The 20,503-nt window shown below is 37.9% G+C and overlaps 1 protein-coding gene across 2 annotated transcripts in view; it reads right to left on the bottom strand.

Moving 5' to 3' along the window:
* LOC121328012 (protocadherin-17-like) overlaps positions 1-19,797 on the bottom strand; it is a 52,700-nt gene extending 32,903 nt beyond the window's left edge. For both annotated transcript variants that reach the window (XM_041272431.1, XM_041272432.1), the window contains exons 1-2: positions 19,270-19,797; positions 15,655-18,460 (exon numbers count right to left, since the gene is read on the bottom strand). In XM_041272431.1, the coding sequence (XP_041128365.1) occupies positions 15,655-18,138 (2,484 nt within the window). In that variant the 5' untranslated portion in view covers positions 18,139-18,460; positions 19,270-19,797. The remainder of the gene's footprint in view (positions 1-15,654; positions 18,461-19,269) is intronic.
* Positions 19,798-20,503: the final 706 nt, after the last annotated feature.

The following is a 20,503-nucleotide window of genomic DNA, read 5'->3' as shown; positions in this document are numbered from 1 at the left end:
GAGCAGCACTGATGGGTAAAAAAAGCCCTGCCACAGACATGCATGTGGTTTTCAGAGATGAAAACTAAAATCTTATTGCTCCTGAGTGGTGTATCCAATAAAGGCACTCCGCATGAATGCACCCTATATCCTGGAGATCACCGGTTCGAGTCCAGGCTATTCCACTGCCGACTGTGGATGGGAGTTCCCAGGGGGCGCCGCACAACTGGCTGCGCGCCGCACGCCACCTGGGGTGGGGAGGGCTTAGGTCGGACAGGGTGTCCTTGGCTTAACAAGCACCAGCGACCCCTGTAGATCGTCCGGGCACCTGCAAGCCTGCCTGTAAGCTGCCTAGAACTGTCTATCGCTGCACCTCTGAGGTGGCTGCATGGCGAGAAAAGAAGCATATGAATACTTTCAGCAAAGGGCTAGTGAACTTAAAAAGGGAGACTGCACCTGTGACAAGGACCAACACACTGCAAGTGGGATTGTAAGAAAACTGTGATGGAAACTCTGATATGGACTATAATATTACAACACAAACAAAGACTTTTTATTAAAACATTTGTCCAAGTAATAAAGTGTATTTTTATTTCTACAGTATATCTTTTAATGATTCAGTGTTTGCAGTTATATAAGAGACATTCATAATAGCAGAGTATCCATTAATTGAAAAGATGTCCTTGCGGTTCCATGAACATAGCTGTATTTTTTGTATTCTTTTATCTTGTTTGTACCTTTTATCCAGTCCTCTGGTCTCAATATTTCTAAAGAAATGAGTCTCTAAAAAGCCTTTTCAAGTTAAAGCCTACAAAATAGTATTTTAACAGGATACAATTTAAACAATAACAAAAAGGAATATGTAACATAAAAATACACTGCAATCTTGTGATGCTGTTTTATGAAGACGAACATAATAAAGAAAGATGGGAACATTTGCATAAAGCACAATTCTGAAACAACGGAAATAACTTGCCTTTGTTTTCTTTGAACTTTGGTGGCACTCACATCTGTTTTGCAAGCCCAAGACTGACACCAATATGCATGCAGCATGCAATACATTAGCTTTACCCAAATAGCACTGTGACATCTCTAAAAAACATAGCCAGATAATGAAGAACATTAAAAAAAAATAAAAAAAAAGCATACAACATTAAATTCCCAATGCTCATTATCATACGTATTCAATATGGCCTGTATTCTTTAAACAAACAAACAATAAAGATCAGTAGATTTAAAATAACATACTATCCATCCCACATGATTATACTGTTAGTACTGAAGATAAAAAATACCTTGCTTGCCTATATCCAGCTTCTATCCGTTCACAGGCTGGCACTGTAAAACTCAGGGGGCAGTAGTGGCACTGTTACAGGACAGCAGTGCAGCATCCAATATTTACATCATCCTAAAATATGTACTTAGCATGAGCCACACTGTCAATAAAAAGAATATTAAGAATCTATTGAAAGGGCTTCCCTGTCAATTAGAGTGCAGATGGATTCTATCGCCTGAGTTTTCCTGTCAATTTAATATACTGGGTCATATTAACAGCAGAGCCTTGTCAATAAGGCGGATCTGAATCCTAGTAATGGAGTTATCCTGCCAATATAATCGGGTTCATATTTATCGAGCTTTGTAGTGTTTGCAAAAGCTGTGAAACAGGATTATAAGGTTACCCTGTGTACATCTGGCTCGCTGGCATAGAAATAGTTGAGTAATTTGATCATACTGAAGCTGAAAAAAACACCTGTCTAATCACATTTCCCCCATAACACAACCTTGAGACAATGGAAAATATCTCTTGGCACCAGACAGCACTGAATTATCTGAACACATTTTGTTTGCTGGCCATACACTTACAATCTTACAGGACAAGCCAATTTGCTTAACAAACGTGAACATGACAACTGCTCTAAAATAGTTATGACCCACTATCCTAATTTAACATCTGTGCTCCAACAGCAAGATGACTTGCTTGTTTGAAAATGTAATTCTCATCTCCAGTAAAGCTTGAAAAATGTACCAGGATCCTGCAAAGCTCCACTTGGTAAGAACTCATAATATCTAGTCTTACTGTTTACATGCTACACTGCTCAGTTGATCATTTTGCTTTGTGCTGATAGGTACAAGTTTTGTATTAACTTTTTTTTTTTGGTTATACAGATGACCAATTAGTTTCATTACATTTGAAGCTACATAAATGACTATAAAGTTAAAGGAACACAATTAATGATAACAAAATTGAGTACATGTTAACAAACGTAACACATAGCTACCCAACCCCCTCCTCACACACACACACATTCGGGACCAGAAACAACAAGAATAGATTATTAAAGTACAATGTTATTCAAAATAAGAATGTAATATATATATATATATATATATATATATATAATCATATATATATATATATATATATATATATATATATATATATATATATATTCCATGATTTCCATTACATGAGAGTAGATGTTGAACTTCATGCTGATTTGAACTCGGCTCTCGCCAAGATAAGCACCAGCTAAGATGTAGCTTTGCAGTAAACTAATGTGATCCATCTGCATCTCCATCCATTAGCGTTGTTTTCCATCTGATGATGTAGATATCCTTCTGTCTGTTGTTGATTGCTGAAGTGTAACGCTGGCTCCAGGGATCAGCTCATTTTGCCTCTCCAGCACACACAACGGATGCGATGCTGGCTCCGGGGATCAACCCAGTGAGGTATCCCCAGCGCATCAGCATGACAACCATCTGGATTGAGCTAAATAGGGTATATCTCTGGGGTCTTCAAGTGGGCACCTTCCATCCTCTGTGTTTCGTCGACTAGCCCACAACACCTCAAGAGAGCTCAACAGTGATTCTGGTGTCCCAGCATCACCCCCCTCCATCCTCCACTCAGCCCAGCTAACTTACCTGTACATCAGCATTGCTTTCTTTCTAAAGTGCTTGAGATCCCCATCCAGAATCTTTCCGTCTCAACCACAGCCAGTTGCTGCTCCTTTCTGCTGCTTCAGATAAGTTCTTCACTGTGCGACGCAACTCTTGGCCACTGAACCTGACATCTCTGAGAAACTGTGTTGTAGAGTGTGCCACAAATCCTCGACAACCCACCTCCACTGGGTAAACTCGGACTCTCCATCCTCGCTGTTCCGCTTCAGCAGCTAGTTGAGCATACCGAAGTTTCTTCCTCTCATACGCCTCTGGCAGCCGAACCTGGGGCAAACCCATTCCGTCTTCCCCTCTCCCATCCTGCTCTCCTTCTCATCCTTGGTTTGCTTGTCTGTCGCTTCGAAATTAACTTCCAACCGCCATTTAACCAGGCTATTTACAGTTTAAAAAAATGCTACTTAAAATGATCCACGAGTGGGAATGTTATTTTATTTATTTTTTTATGGTGCTTTATGCATGGTTAATTCACAGAAAGATATATTTTTGCTTCACTATATGTGCATTTTTGCTTCACTATATGTGCATTTATTTTGTACTTTAATCAGATGTGTGTAAAAAATGTGTGTGCGTGTGTGTGTGTGTGTGTGTGTGTGTGTGTGTGTGTGTATATATATATATTTATATATACACATACACACAGTATATGTGTGTGTAAAACAAAATCGAAATGTAAAAGCTTGAATAAAAAAGACAGGCATATGGACTGTACTGAGCCACTTCACTGAGCCACAAAAACCTTATTACAATCTGGGATTACAAAATCTTGCATGCATGTAAATAGTATAGGGGTCCAGCTGCACGTCACTTCAAAACTGTGTCTGCGTATGTGTCCATACATGTGTGAGATTTCTTCGATTTGCTCTACCAATCTTTTGTCATGCTTGGGTTTCTATTCCCTTTCATTCCAAAAATTAGTTTGAAATAAAAAGACACTTGTTCACTGGAGATATTTGTGGAGCATTTCACAGGAAGGAGACAATAAGGGAATAATTGCATTCTAGTCAGTGTCAGTGGTTAATTATCAAGACAGGACAAAGGGTTGTAACAGGCCTTGCAGTGCATGCTACAATTACATGGTCCTCTTTTAAAAATAAAACAAATGATAATTGTGCAACAGTAGGTGGAGGAATGGAAAGACTGAAGTGTTGAAAATTGACAAGATACAAAACCACTTCAAATCTCATTTCCCTCTACCTAAATATGCTTGCTGACTTACCTTCAAATCTCTATACAGTGCAACAGAACAGCATGGTAAAGATGGCTGCTTTCAGTTTACTAATAATTGAATATACAGAGAGAAGCACAGCAATGCATTACATTAGAAACTAACGGAAAAGAAAGTGGTAAATTTAGTCCTGAATTTGACATTTTATCAGTAAGAACTTCAGCGGAAAACTTCCTGAATAAATAAATGAAGTAGTAAACCCACAGATCTGGACAAACAGTTGCTACTCATATTGACTACATTCCCTTTGTTAATGTTGAATTCATGTTAGGGTTTGGGTTTATTAATGAATATTTCATGTTTAACTGAAATTTAACAGGAAAAAAATAAATGCAATAAATAAATAAATAAAAGCAGAGAATACTGTACAAGTCACAGGGTATAATATATGAGAATGTATGTCTCTATCACATGGACATTCTGCCTGTTTGCTGGGGCGCTCCAGGTGTAACCTTTATGTAACTGACTCAACCAACCAAACTCTAAACAGGCTATGGTTTATATCCAAGCACAAAGCAAATGTCCAGCCGCAGGTGTGTCTACCCCACACCCATTCATTAGGGAAAATCCATCAAGGGCAACTAATGTACTGTACTGCTCCTTTCAGGTAAGTCTCTTACTGCTGCAGTGGATGTTGACACAAGCTGAGTTTTACACAACACTAATGCTCTGCGATTATCCGCACAGAATGTCACTCCAACAATCTATAGCCTCTACGTTCGTTCCAGGTACATTTTACAGGGAATGTGGTAAGACTAACGGCCCTTATTTATTTCCATGATGTCTCACAGAGAGTGTTCTAGAACTGCATGGAACATTTAGCTAAGTTGTTTAGGTCTAGAACCTACAGGCACTTAAAAGTGACAGAAGATTCTGATTCTTTGAAAGGCCACACAAGAAAGTAGCTGGCATAAAAACAAGAGTGGCGCTATTAATATTGCAGTTTGACACATTGTGATGAATACCAGCAACTTTTGTACACCAAACCATAATTCTTTATAAAGAAAGGAAAAATATACCCAACAGAGCAGGGGTGTCCTGGAGGGCCGTTCCCCTTCAGGTTTGACAGGTACAATTATATAATGAAGTACTTTAGGGTCTGGATGGAGGTTTAATTGATTCAATTGAACAACTTAGAACAGGGTTGGAACAAAGGAGTGGAAGGGTCAACTTTGGCCACCTCTGCAATAGAATTACCCAAAGCGATACTCAGGGGCTGCTGAATCCTGTTCATTAAAATGCAACACTTAGTGGACAAGCATGTCTGGACTTGACTGTTTTGACCAGAAATTGTTGCTGCTCTGAAGTAAAAGGAACGAATTAAGCTGTATCAAAGTGCTGTATAAAATAATGAATAACTAATAATTTATTTTAATTTACCAGATTTCTCAAAAGAGTCATTCTGGACATGTATCACTTTATTCAATACAAGACAATGGTGTACGAACTGTGGCACAGTGGTACACGTGGTCTGTGTATTACCACTGAGACCGTATTTTATTTGTCATTTAACAACAATCATTTTTACATGTTCTAATAGAAGCTATTTAAAGGATAAATCACATTGAAGCCAATCCTTAGAAGCCAGCTTTAACCAGTCTTTACTTTGCAGTGGTTGATGTTACTAATGTAAGAAGAAGATACAATCAGCATATATAACTCCATGCATGCACTTTTAATATCCATATTAACAGAGAAAAAGGGGCATTTTCATTTGGGTTGACAGGCATGTCTACATAAACTGCAGAAAGAAGAGCACATGACACTCAATGGTTGTACGGTTTTCCACTAACAAGTTTCAATACACTTTGCCACAGTCAAACCCTTCTCTGTATACATTCTTTGGGAACAGGAGGAAACCATGTTGGTCCCCATATAATAGTTTTCAAATCATGTATGATTTTGTCATCCTCTAAACATGCAGAAAGCCTATCAGATTACTGCTAAACGTGTTTTATTTCAGGGATTCAACTCACAAACTTCCCTTTAAAAGCACCTACTGTATCCTAGGTGGTTGTTCTTTTAGATTAAGTATGTAAGGAACAGCCGTGGGAGGAGGTTCCTGCTAGGGGTGGGAAAAAGTACACAAATTTAACACTGGGACAGGGAATTATAACCCAACACCTAACAATGACAGCAGGACGTTTTGTCAGATTAACAGCAGGTTAGTTCACAGGCATAAGAACTCCTCCTGAATAAGGCTGAAACTATTGATAAAACTTGATAAAAAAAAAAAAAAGCATTTACACAACAGAACTTAAGTTTATTTTATAAAAAACAAACAAACAAACAAAATCAAAACCAAAAAAAACCCACAATGGATAGCTGAAGTTTAATCTGTGTTTTGTGTTTTCAACCAACCAACAACCTTTCCGGGTGTTTTTAATTACAAGGATTCTGCCAAGTTAATGCCCAGGGGGGTGTAAACTTGTTGTTAAGGCAAAAGTGTATAGGGGCGTTGACTCAGGCAGGGGCAAAAGTACAGGCATTTTTGCAGAGGGAGTATTTTTTACATTATGTTGATAGATTACGTTTACAATTAGGCATGCTTAAAAGATGACAGTCCACAGTCATGCTAAAGAATCAAGAAATGCAGTGAACATATTTATTGGCTGGTGAAATACAAACAAAAGTTGCTGCGGTATGCAATGTAGCAAAAACTACATTTCTAGGTGAAAAATCTTGCTACATTCAAAAAATATATAAGTATGTGAAATTTTCTGTCATCTAAAATAAATCGCTATACATAATCCCTGTAAGTAAGACATTGCAGTGTCCAGTGTGAAAACACAACACAAAATAATAAGTTAACATGCAAAGTAGCACTATAGCATTAAAATGTTCAATACAAAACATTTTAAAAAATCCAAAATATGGATTGTAGTGTAACAGGAAAGAGTAATCAATCAGATTTTATCCGAAAACATCTCCACATCTCCACATCTCGTCATCTGAACCGAGATCATTGATGATGAAAGCAGTTGCCTGAATCATTAATGCACAGAGAAACTACTTCTAGGGTTTTTTTTTTTTTTTTCCACGCAAGCCGCAATATTTTCCCTCAGGCATTATTTGGGCATGGTTAAAAATGCAAAATAATAGTAAAATTTGACTTTCAGCTAAACACTGTGGTGTGGCGATTGTTCAAACCAGAGTGTTGACATGGTAGAATCCAATACTATTTTGGTGGTTGTGGTAACTGAATATAATCTGAGATCTGTAAGATATCTATAAATACAAAGAAAACATCACAATGCGTCATATATAAATCCCACTGCTGAGCCGAGAGTTGCAAGGTTGTTTTATTTTTATTTATTTATTTATTTTATTTAAAAAAAGACGAGAATGTTTTCTTTGCCAGCTACAGATATTTAACGTATTTATGTTGATGCTGAGAAGGTGCTATTTATTGCACTCTATACTTAATTTCAATGCACATAAACAGATCAATGTGTGAAACACAGTGATACTTTAGAACTGTGATAAGAAAACTGGATTGTAAACCTGATGCCACTTTACAAGTCAGCATCTCAAACTACATTATTTAAAATGCTGTGAAAAAGTGTATTGGCTAACACTAGTACTCTGTGTGTGTGTGTGTGTGTGTGTGTGTGTGTGTGTGTGTGTAAGTATGTACCAGCTTTGCACACAGTGTCGGAGTGATTTTGGCCCATCCTTCTTGGCAGATTTGCTCCAGGTTGTTCAGGTTGGTTGGATGACGCTTGTGGACCGCAATTTTCAAATAGTGCCACAGAGAACTCCAGACGTGCTTTCAGATGGTACTTTTTGAGTAACAGCTTCTTTCTTGCCACCCTCCCATACAGGCCAGTGTTATGCACAGCTCTTGATATGGTTGACTGGCGCACCATTACTCCACTCCCAGCCACTGAACTCTGTAGCTCCTTCAAAGTGATTGTTGGCCTCTCTGTGGCTTCTCTCACAAGTCTCCTTCTTGTTTGAGCGCTGAGTTTTGAGGGATGGCCTTACCAATGACCCTTCAACAGTCGGGTTTTTATACAGAAAATGTGACACCAACTTTAATGGTTCACAGGTGGAGGCCAATGTTAAGGTAACTGTGTCCTCGTTAGGGCAATTTCTTTCATCTGTGCAAACTGGGAGCTTCCACAGCACAGGGGTTGAATACTTCTGCAAGCAAGATATTTCAGTTTTTTATTTTTCTTAAAAATATTTCCCAACATAAAACCAATGTCACCTTACAATAATTGATTGCGAGTTTAAGTGTTTTAAAAAAAAATATCGAACAGAACGAAATTTCAATGTAACATTTGTAATTCGGTAATATCAGAGAATTGGTCAGGGGTCTGAATACTTTTGCAAGCCACTGTGTGTGTGTGTGTGTGTATATATCTATATCTATATATATATATATATATATATATATATTATATATATATATATATATATATATATATATATCCCCCCTATAATAAATGGCAATTTAAGACAGTAGTCAAACTACAATTCATAACCATGCAGATGAAGACACTGAGCTGTCAGATGCTTCCTTAACACATTCTACAAAAGACTGATTTTACACAAGGAACAAACTAAAAGGGGCTCTGTTATTGGTATATACTTTCAGGAAAAATTACATTCAAGAGGATATATGTTATTCTTTAGCAATAAAACATTGGGATTTGTTCTTTACACGGGAAAACAGTTTCCATATTAAGCAGCACACTCTGTTTTTACTTGAAGTGTTTCTCTTCAGAGAGACATGCCTAAGCAGCAAAAAGATACAAAACAGCTAGTGGCAGTTTATATTTAAATCTGAAAGGCATTTCGCACATACATCGGTAACATCACAGCGAGAACACGGTACAGCTGTGATGGCAATTCAAAGCCTTGTGTTAAATACAAACATTAGCACACATGCCCAAGTTGTAACTGTTCAACAGGTATACTGTAGAGGACAAAAGGTGCAACAAGGAAATGCCACTAGGGGAAGTCTTTCCAAGTCGGAGAAGTGCAAATACTATTAGGACTACTACTACTACTACTACTACTAGTAATAATAATCTATGGAAAACACTAAAAAATGCTTTAGATCTGCAGGGGTTTAAATGACTTTACAAGTACTGCTTTAATAATAGCTTGTTGCTCACCTGAGGACCACTTGAAACGTAATGCCTTTTGTTTCACAAACAATGCTCCTAAACCAATCCAGGTAATCTATTTACCCTGCCTGCTGTCACCAAGGATTTCTTTACACAATAAGGACCAACACAGTATGAGTCACAATTCAGAAATTAGTTTCTTATTAAACATTCAAACCTCTGTGAAATAGCCAACAGGAATAGATTGTCAACACTTGGATAACGTGAGTTTAAAGCGACCAAATTACTTATGGGCTGGGATAGTTGAGGTCTGATCCCCAGGTAGGTATAACTCAGTGGATCAGCATGTCTTTAAAGCAGGCTGCAAGTCTTTGGGGGCAGGTAAATCCTAGTTGGAAACAAATTGCTATTGCAAATCAGACATGGGTACTTTATCCCATTATTTTGTCTATAGAGAAGACCAGAGCCACCAGCAAAATAGTCTTACACATTCAACATGCAGTGATGATAAATCATTGCAAAGAAATAATAATAAAATAACTGTCTATTCTCAGTCTCTCACCTGCTCTCTGCTTCACAGTACTGTTTCAAAATGATTATGCCAGAGAATATGTTCTTGTGGGAGTATATATTTATAATAAACATTTTCCTTTATATAAAGTTACAGATCCCCCCCCCCCCAAAAAAAAAAAAAGCAGTGTTAATCACATGTATGTCAAACTGTATAACAGAGCAAGTGTAGTAATAAAATATGTCTTTAAAAAAAATAGTCTACCGAGGCTGTCGTTAGTTTAGACTTGCCTGTAGAAAGCGTTCAGTAAATCCTAGTTATCGACAGCATTTTGCTGTTGTTGATAACTAGGAGATGGGCGCTCAGGACCAATGAAAACCTTATGCTAATGAGGTAATCGTTAACCTTTCTCTCAATTCATTAAAAACATGTCTTCATAGATTAAAATAGTTGGGGTTTAACAATACATCTGAATTATCTCTTATGAATAGCATCTGCAGTTAAATAGGCAGCTATGGATGAAATCCGATCATGTACTCCTGTTTCCTCATTTGGACAGGCGTTAACCCTTTGTGAATAGTCCCCTATGAGCTTGAAAAAACAAGAAAAACGACATTCCTTTAAAGAATGTAGCCTAGCTTGTGTAGCACTGTACTCCATTTTTGTCATACAAAATGATCACATGAACTCTTAAACTACCTTTTTATTTGCCGAACAGATCAAGTGCTTTTATTCTAGGTGCTCAGTAAAGTGTGGGTGTTGTTTCAATACAATGTAACTGCACGGATAAGTTCCAGGGCAGGAACTACAAATATTAGTAAACACAGTATCACTGGTGCTAGAACAGACAAATGTGAGACTGACACACAAATATTACACAGAATCTGTGATAGACTGTCTGCTGTGTTTTCTACATGCTTAGAATTTACAACAGAATTTTCCTTATCAGTTGGTTCACAGCCAGAATGACCCATGCCTCTGCGTCTGCACACCCAAAGAGTAGTACTGTTTCAATGAAGTCACACAGCAGCACAGAGTCTGCTTTTTTTTATTTCTGAAAATATACTGCTGATATATCACCCACCAGAGAGCCAGACTCTCACATCTGACAAAATGGTCAATTTCGAGATACGGCCATGGGAGAGTTCATTGAAATGCTGAAAGGAAACGACAGCCCCAGCTAACTGAGAATGATTTCCAACATTTTATCGATCAAAATGTAATGTTAAAAAATCGGCCCAGTAAAATAGCTTTTCTGTGTGTAAGGCGGTATGGCACTGAGAAAGTGATACTGTAATATGATTACATAAGTAAATGAACAAATAGCTAATCATACTTATTTATGCCAAGTTGATTTGAGCTGGTGGATGTTACCTATACCAATTGATTAAGACAGGGAGATAAACACAATGATGCCGCCTAGACTAAAACTAATTTTTTACAATTTTTATCAAATCATACATGAGTCCCTCCATTTCTAAAAGCGCAATGTAAAATAATGAATTGGAGGGAGCCTATACCCTTTATGCAAGGCTGTGACTTGCTCTCAGGGTGCTGTTGACCTTTACAGATGATGTGAGCTGAGCCCCTCGAGTGAATTACTGCCCTGCCTGACTGTATGAACTTGAGATAGTCGATTGACCTCCCTGTACTTCTGCCCAGCCTGCTTGATACATGGAATCGAAGGCAGCAGAACCCCACTTAATCAGAGTCGTATTTCAGTTAGGTTATGCTGGTTAAATCATTTCTAAACACATAAAGAGGGTTACACATTTCCTGTCTTTGTCTCCAAGCTCTGCAAAACAGGTTAAACAAACGAGAGTTGTGGAAGAGGCTAAACAGGTTAGAAGCCCTGTGGAGCATTCCAACTGGGTGTCACATGCTCAGAGGTGGTGAAACTAGGTCTTACTCAAACAACACTGGCACAGGACACAATGCTGTGCACTGGTACCAAGTATGAACACAGACCAAATTGTGCCGTACATGAGGTAGACTGACTCCACCTAGAGGGGAATTTACAGGATATTGTTCAGAAGCTTGTATGGAATGCAGATTAGTCAGTGAGATTACACTTCCAGTTTCATGGCTTGAAGGATTTTAGGGAAAGGGGAAAGTTTTTGGTGACTAACGAATCATAAAGGCATAGTCTTAAAAGTATATTCTTGTTTAAAAATGTGGACATATTCTTATTTGCAAATATTTATAGCTAATTTATAAGGTGCTACAACAAAAAGATGATAAATGATATATTTTATTTCAATGTGTACTTCATTATTATTTATGGCTCTGATAATAAGCATGTCTAGAATATTTATTTGTATCATACCATTGTGAGTCCCATAAGGACCAGTAACAATCTTTCCCAGTATTGAAATTAATCAGATATGTATATGTTTTTAACTTAATATAATGTTTTTAAGAATTAGTTTTATATTTAAGAAACAGTCAAGGTTATATAATGGGCATTTGTTTACATTAGTTTAATAATAAGTGACAAAGCCTCTATAGCCTATACCTTTTTTCAAACTTATCTTCAACTGATCATTGAGGCTGGATTAAATAAAAAATATGGTGCCCTCAAAGCCAAACTAAAGTACTGACATGGCAACGCCATAATATTTAATTCAATTCAGGAACAGAAATCTTAATGATTTCTTACATGTGTGGAACCTTTATTTTGTTGTAAGCATTATTTACACACAGCACAGACCTAAAGAAAAACACATTTAAAACAGCTAAAACACAACAAATGAAAGTGCAACAAAATTATGTTACTGCTCCTTTAAACCCTAAAGTGTGTTAAAGTAAACACTCATTCACTTTACACACCACACATACATGGCTCACTATCTTGAAGAATAGCAGACTAGCTTCATGTTAACCTGTCTTGAAATGCAAGTAATACGATTTAACACTTTTAAACTGAATTAAGTATCATTATGTGCCATCCATCTTCTTATTCAAAACAAATTAAACCCTTGTGTTGATGCTCCTCATAGGATTTTGCATTTTGCAGTTTTCCTGCAGAGACTTACTCAGAGCAAGGAGACAAAACTTTTTGATCAGTATTAAATGAAATGATTGCTTCAGTATTATTGCGTGTGACGCTAGACTCATAAAAGGCTTAAGGTGACCTTGTGACAGAGGTCCTTTTCTGCACTTAATGAAAGATACAGCCACTTCAGATCAATAAAGGGAATTCTGCCTTTGGTTCCTGTGATATTCCAATAACCACTCAGCTCAGATTTAAGTTACCCACTTCAGCACAGGGGAGAAAGAGTTTTTTTTTTTTTTCATTAGAAATGCAATACAGGGTATCTTCCTGTATTGCTTCTTGTAAATAATAGAATACACATGTTCAGTATATGGAGGTAATCCATGCTGGTTTGCTAAAGATTATGTTTTGTTAACCACATAACGAGAGAAGACCTTAAAATCAGGCGTAACTGACTTATAGTGGTCTTTCAGCAGGCCTGAGTTCAATCACACCCTTCTTTTACATTTTTTGTTTGCTTATGAGCTTGAGTTCTATCTCAATCAAATGCACACATCTTTTTTAATGCTTTACAGTGCTAATGTAATCATAGACGGCATTTTTAAATGTATTTTCTTTTGATTCAGTTATTTAAAAAAAAAAAAAAGCATAATTAATGGACAGACATGCAAACTCTAATCCAAGTTCTAAAGCTAGCTCGCATGAATTTTAATTAGTTATTTAAACAGAAAAAAAGATAAAACACACTCAGTCAAGAGATTTTTTTTTTAAAGCAGAAAAACAAATGTTGAAATGTTATTAAAAGGAATTACCAGAAAGTTAAACGCAGACTGACATTTTGAAGTATCCCACTTATTCCTGAAAGACGACATATTTTAGTGTTCTTTCTGTGACAGGAATGTGATCCTTGCTCTGCAATTTCTAGTTAACAGTTTTGTGGTTCCCTAAAGGTTCTTCTTATCTTCTAACCGGTCATGTAATAGTGTGAATTATTACATTGCATAAACAGAAACTTGCCTGTATTTTTTCTAGAGTACTACCCGTAATCTAGCAGGTTGCACACGTTTAGTAAACTCTACCTAGCATACAGTGTTTTAGTAAGACTTTAAACTTGTCTGACATGACAGATTTCGAATTGCTTAAAACAGGCTTAGCACAACAGATATGCAGTAGTTGTCAGGGGCTTAGTGGAATAGCTCCTCACAAAGAAGTATTAACTTGGGATGTGGAGAACAAGTACACACATATAATATGTATTTCCTACCTGAATTATATAGTAAATATATAGTAAATATGGACTGGAAAGGACTATTGTGGAAAATGATTGACCCGATGGACTATTGTTACCGACAGGGGACTATAACGACCAAAGCCTCATTATAATCTTCCCGATTTCATTTTGAGTCAGCAGTACATACTTAATATACGAATCAGTCAAGAAAACAGGCAATGCAAGGTTGGATAGTAAATACGACTTTATCTATATTGTTTAAATAGCTGATACAGCATACATAAATAAATATTGACTCATATATTAAGTTTAAATAAGTAAATACATAAATAACAAATAAATAACAGGGGATGTTTTTGAAGTTCATACCGCATGCAGTAATGCGGCTTGATGACTGTTGCATAATCCAGTTTTTATCGTCAGAGATCAGTGACAGTGACGTTTTAATCACCATTTTAGTGTTTAGAGCATCTTTCTTTTGTAGTATGTTTTGTAATTAATTTTCTGTTAAATCACAGAATCAGTGTGCAGCCATTTTCTCTAGAGTGAGTGCAGGGGAGAAGGGCGTTCCTTTGAAAAGGGGCGGGACTGATAGTGATTTGAATAAATCACATTACAGACGGAGACTATTGCCCAGTGGTGTAAGGATATCAGGTCAATAGTTCAATCTATTTTTGCTCTGGTGATGAGGATTTAACCAATCACAGGCCAGGATTTCCAACCACCGCACCGCATTCATATCATATATATAGAATATATATAATATATATATATATATATATATATATATATATATATATATAGTCTTGAGAATTGAACCGCAAACAGAATATACTTTTCACTATTGAATGTGTGCTTGGGTGATGGTGGACAGTATGCTTACACACACACACACACACACACACATCATCCTTTAAAAGCATGTGTGATAAATACAATGGGGTTCGTCCGTCAGACGCCAGACTCCAGGCAGTGTGCTATGTGAAAATAAAACTCAACATGCAACTAGGCAATGCTGTTATGTTTTTTTTGTATACTACTTAGTTTTTTTTTTTAAATACTGCAATTTACACATAACTTTACCCTTTGAAACAAGCAAAACTACAGTACCATTTTTCCTCTTGACTATAACTACAGTATCTGAGGCCTTATATCCTGAAAAAGGCACTTCATTTAAAACACATACCTCTCTCCAAAAGATTTGCATTTACAACTTCTGTTTACAAGAACCTGATTCTACTCTCTACATTTGTATTGCTTTTATATGGAAATGAGGGTACTGAACAGGCAATCTCATTCTGACAAAGAATATTTTAAAACTCAATTTGACAAAATGCAATACACAGAAGTTAATACTAAGTTCTAATCTGCTCAATGTTTTCATTTTAATATTTATCAAAGACCAAGAAAAACATATATTTAAATTAACATATAAATGACCCAATGTAAGACAGAAACTACCAGCATAACCTTGTGAATCTGCAAAAGCCCAGCTTTCAGAGAGAAACAAACAATAATCTAGTATGTCAACCCTTCTTGGCACTACATTTAGCAGCAGACAATCCTTTCCAAATTGTACCTTTATCTTCCATAATGTTTACATATTGAACTGGAACATGAAGCAATGTGCTGAATGGAGGGGTTATAAGACAGACGGATATAAATTGGGTTTCCTACCTGAATTATTGACATCCTGTTAACTGGTGTCTCCGTTGTACTTGTCACCGGCCCTGTGAAGCTGGTGTGACACGCAGCATGTCCTTGAGGAACAGTCAGGTTGTTAGAGGTGGGTTTCAGGTACATAACCTCTGACCTGGGGGAACTCAGGGGCAATCTTGTCTGGTAATCAAAATACATGGGGGAAGTGGCAAGGGAGGGGCTGCTAACCACATTCATCACGTTCATGGCATCCCTCTCCTCAACCTCGCTTTGCACCAGCATGATGTCATTCTTATTAATTTTTTTCTTCTTGCTCTTGCCTAGCTGTGGATGAGAATACTCAGCAATCCGGCAGTTGTAAGTTCTGATCTCTTTGTTTTCTCTCTTGCATTTTACAGCTATGGTGATCATGGCTGCAAGGAGGATGATGGAGACGATGCTCAAAGTGACAATCAAAGGCAAAGACATGTCCCAGTGACGCTGTTCCTCGTTTATTCTGGGCTCCCCTTCAGGTGGAGAGCCAGTGTAAGCCTTGATTATCAGCTTTGACACTGCAGAGAGTTTTGGTTTTCCATGGTCTGTCACCTTTATTATTAGCTCTGCAACTGGGGTAACGTCTTCCCAGAAAGGGTGCACTGTTCTCACCTCACCAGTGACGGAGTCCATCTCAAACAAGTGCTCTTCATTCCCATCTGTAATCTCATAAGTTAGCCGGCCACTTTCTCCATAGTCATTGTCAACTGCCCTTACTGTGGTTAGAATGTATCCTACCCCAACATTTCGGGGGACATGAATTTCAGCTGTGTCATTCTGTAGGAGAGGTAAGACAATAACTGGGGCATTGTCATTTACATCTAAAACACTAACCCGTACCGTTGCATTGCTTTCCAAATGAGGAGATCCTGAATCCTTTGCTAGGACTTTAAACTCAAAAAACTTGGTTTGCTCATAGTTAAAGGATCGTAGAGCGTAAATGGCTCCGTTTGTGGGGTTCACAGACACGTATGTGTAGATGGACACATCTCCTACATGCGATGGTAAAATAGAATAAGATACAGTGCCATTCTGACCCAAATCTGGATCATGTGCCAAAACTGACCCCAAATACTCCCCTGGGATATTATTCTCAGGCACCTGCAAAAGGTAAACTGGTTTGGTAAAACGCGGTGCATTGTCATTTTCATCTAAGATTTTAACTGAAAAAGATTTGGTTGAATTGAGGGGAGGGATTCCATTGTCTTTGGCCACGATCGTTACATTGTATTCATCCTGAACCTCTCTGTCTAAAGGTCTATCGGTAATTACAGTGTAAAAATTATCATAGTTTTCCTCCAGTTTGAAAGGCACATTGCCCAGCACTCTACACTGGAGCTGTCCATTTCTCCCTGAATCCTTATCAGTAACCCTTACCAGGGCAATAACAGTGCCTGTGGGCGCAGACTCACTGATGGCCCCTTGGCGGACAGAAACAAAACCAATGGTGGGCCAATTGTCATTTTTATCAATTACTTTGACAGTTACTTTACAGTGGGCAGGAATGGGGTTTGGTCCTAAATCCTTAGCCTGGACATCAATCTCAATAATTCCACTTTCCTCATAGTCTATTTCCCTCTGAACCTTTATAACACCTGTTTTGGAGTCAATAGAGAAAAGCTCTCGGATCCTATCTGGTGCATAACCACTAAAAGAATAGACTACCTGTCCATTGGTGCCTTCATCTGGGTCTGTAGCATTTAAATCTATAACTACAGTGCCGGAAGGGGCATTTTCAGGTATTTCTACAATATAAGAGGGCTGGTCAAACAATGGACTATTGTCATTAGAATCAATAACTTTAACATTTATTTGCACAGTCCCTGATCTGGGATGTTCCCCACCATCCAATGCTGTTAACACAAGTGTGTGATGGCTCTGTTCCTCCCTGTCTAAAGGTCTCTGAACCACTAATTCAGGGAATTTAGTCCCGTCTCCTCTGGATTTTACGTCCAATGAAAATATATTATAATCGTCTCGGGTGATCTGATACGTTTTTAACCCGTTTTCCCCCGAGTCGGCGTCGTGTGCGCTTGCAATTGGGAAGCGTGTCCCCGGTGCTGCGTTCTCAGAAATGTCAATATCGATCTGTTCTGAAGGGAAACTGGGCGAATTATCGTTTATATCCTGGATTTCCACTTTAATCATGCAGATCTCTTTATCGTTGGCAAACACTTCCAGGGAGAGCTGGCACTTGGGGTTTCGCCTACACAGTGTTTCCCTATCGATCCGCTGCTTAGTATACAGCAGTCCGCTTTCAGGATCCACATCCAGCAGATGTGGGGCTGAATTTTCCAAAACTCGAAAGTTAGATTTCCTGTTTCGGTCTCCAGATACAAGCCTGGCATCTTTGGCAATGTTCCCAATCACGGTCCCGGGCCCTTGTTCCTCTGGGACGGAATAATTCAGGTTTTTCAGTGTTAGGGCTCGAGCCCAGAGCAGCAGGAAGAAGAAAATAGAAAGGTACATCCCTTATGAAGTGCGCGCGGATTAGTATTTAGATTTTTGTTGTCGTTTTAAACCTGTTGATATTTGCAACAAAATGATCATTCGTACACTTCAATGTCATCAGGAAGAAAAGTCGGTTCACGGTGATACAGAAAATAAAGAGGAATCCTGCACAAGGACAGCAGCCTGTAGGTATACGTTTTTCTTTACAAACGATGGTGCTGTGCAGCGCTAGAATTCAAATGAAATGTCTTCTTCTTCCACCGAACGCCCAGAAACAGCTCTGTTTCTACAGGATGCAACTGCAGGGTCCAGAAGAAACTGCTTGGCTGTTTGTGGTCTTCTGAAATACAAAAGAAAAACCAAAAATTACCCGATCAGCAGGTGAAATACAGTAACAAGCTCTATATTAGTCAGGGGTCGCTGCTTTAACGAGAGGGACTGTTTTGATTTAAATAGATACACATTGTTATTCTTGGTTTTAGTGTACTGCATTTACCATCAGTAATATTTAATGCAATACAAGACATATTCTCCAAGACTGATAAAAAGCAGCAGGTTGATGAGTCTTGACCGTTATAGTATAATACACTTGTCTGATAAATTGTGTATTTATTTACTGTACAAATGCAGCCAAAGCGATGCTATCAAGTAACACAATAGAAAAAAAAACAAAACAAAACAAAAACAAAATAAAAAAACGATTAAACAGCAGTCGCATTTCTTATAAACTACAACCAAAAAAAAAAAAGTTATTTATAGTAGCTTAATCAGTATTGCATTCAAAACGCGCTCTCTCTTTTTTTTTTTTTTTTAAAGCGACAATCAGATTGAGCTACATCATGTCAATGCTATTAATGTAGCTTTCTGAACATAGGGTGGGCAAACAGCTTGTAACGAAAAATCTACACAAAACAGCTATAAAATATCACGTGCGTGTATGGACAGATTAATTTTGTATTCGATGGCTCAGAAAAACCGAGGGCTCCTTCAATTGATTAAGCTGTTGCATCCATTCCGACTGTACTGGCTAAGCCGTTTTTAACTCAAATTGCAACACATGCCAGCAATAAATCGACTTTGTTTTGTCCTTTTTTTAGTAAATGTATAACTACGTTTGTGTTGTTTTAGTAAATTACTTAAGACACTCACATAGATATGTTTCGCTCCAAACAGCATCACATTTTCTCTCTTCATTTATCCTTGTATCTTTGCAGAATCTGAAAAGCCACAAGACTCGGCGTTAGCACAAAGTGCTGCTGGTAATACCAATGAGCGGCGCTCTCAATTTCTCTCAGTTGATTATAATGCAATAGCTTGCCTTGGCTCACGGTGTCTTCAATGAGTCACAAAATTCCGCTGAAGAATGCCTATTAGAGTGTGAAGATCCAGCTAGAGAATATAGATCCAGAATGGATATTAACATTGTGATCAGCAGTCAATGTCTTGGCTGGTGTGCTGCATTGATGCAGGGTAAAACACCTCTAGGTTTGCATTGCCCTTGTCACTTCTTAATTAGTCCAACATATATTATATAGCACATGAATTCAGGGATCCAATTTGTGTAGATTGCACCATTTGTGAATCAAAATGATTTGCCTATATTCCGTGTGTCACATCAACAGTTGGAGACGTTAGGACAATTTACACCACACTCCTCCTGCTCTCTCTCAGTGCCTCTCACTGACTAACTCTGTTCACCTCACAGTACCTTAAACATAGTTACTGATCTCCTGCCAACCAATGACTAAAAAGGAGACGGAACCTGCCTCCGGGTTCTCCTCCAATAGGTTTTCCAGCTGGACCGTGGTGGGGCGGGGTTTAGGAAATCAGTTCAGAGTATGTGGTTATAGCAGTTAGTTTGACAGAGTAATACAATAGTGATTGTAGAATGTCTTATTCAAGAATCACAAATGCAGTTTACTTCGTTTGCGTTAACTTTCAGCTCCTGACTCGCTGATGCATATACCTATTAATTCTAAGATACCATCTAATTCAATACTAAACAGCATGGTTCGTGATTGCTCATATGTCTCGCAATAGCTATTGAAACAAAATACAATGATGCAATTATTTTCTTTTTTGTCTTTCTATATCCCGATGCAAACGAAGTGCACGTCATCAGCTGCAAGTCATCAGTGTTGCTATATTTTATTTATGGATTTACTTATTTTTGTATGCGTGCATGTTTGTTTTGTTTTGTTAACTCTTAAACTGCCATGCTGTCTGCTGCTGTGGTTAATCACTGAGGGTGCATGTACACCAGCGCCCTTCTTCTCCTCTGCAACAACTGAAAAAGCAGACTTTTTTGTTTATCGAGTATAAACAAACTGGATTTACTTTCATGTTGCCACTGCTAACATTAAACATTTTGTTTTCATGACAC

This window comes from Polyodon spathula, chromosome 15, assembly GCF_017654505.1.
Source record: "Polyodon spathula isolate WHYD16114869_AA chromosome 15, ASM1765450v1, whole genome shotgun sequence".
NCBI classification, from domain to species: domain Eukaryota; kingdom Metazoa; phylum Chordata; class Actinopteri; order Acipenseriformes; family Polyodontidae; genus Polyodon; species Polyodon spathula.
Note: the sequence above shows the minus strand (reverse complement) of the source record. Positions and strands in the feature narration are given on the sequence as shown.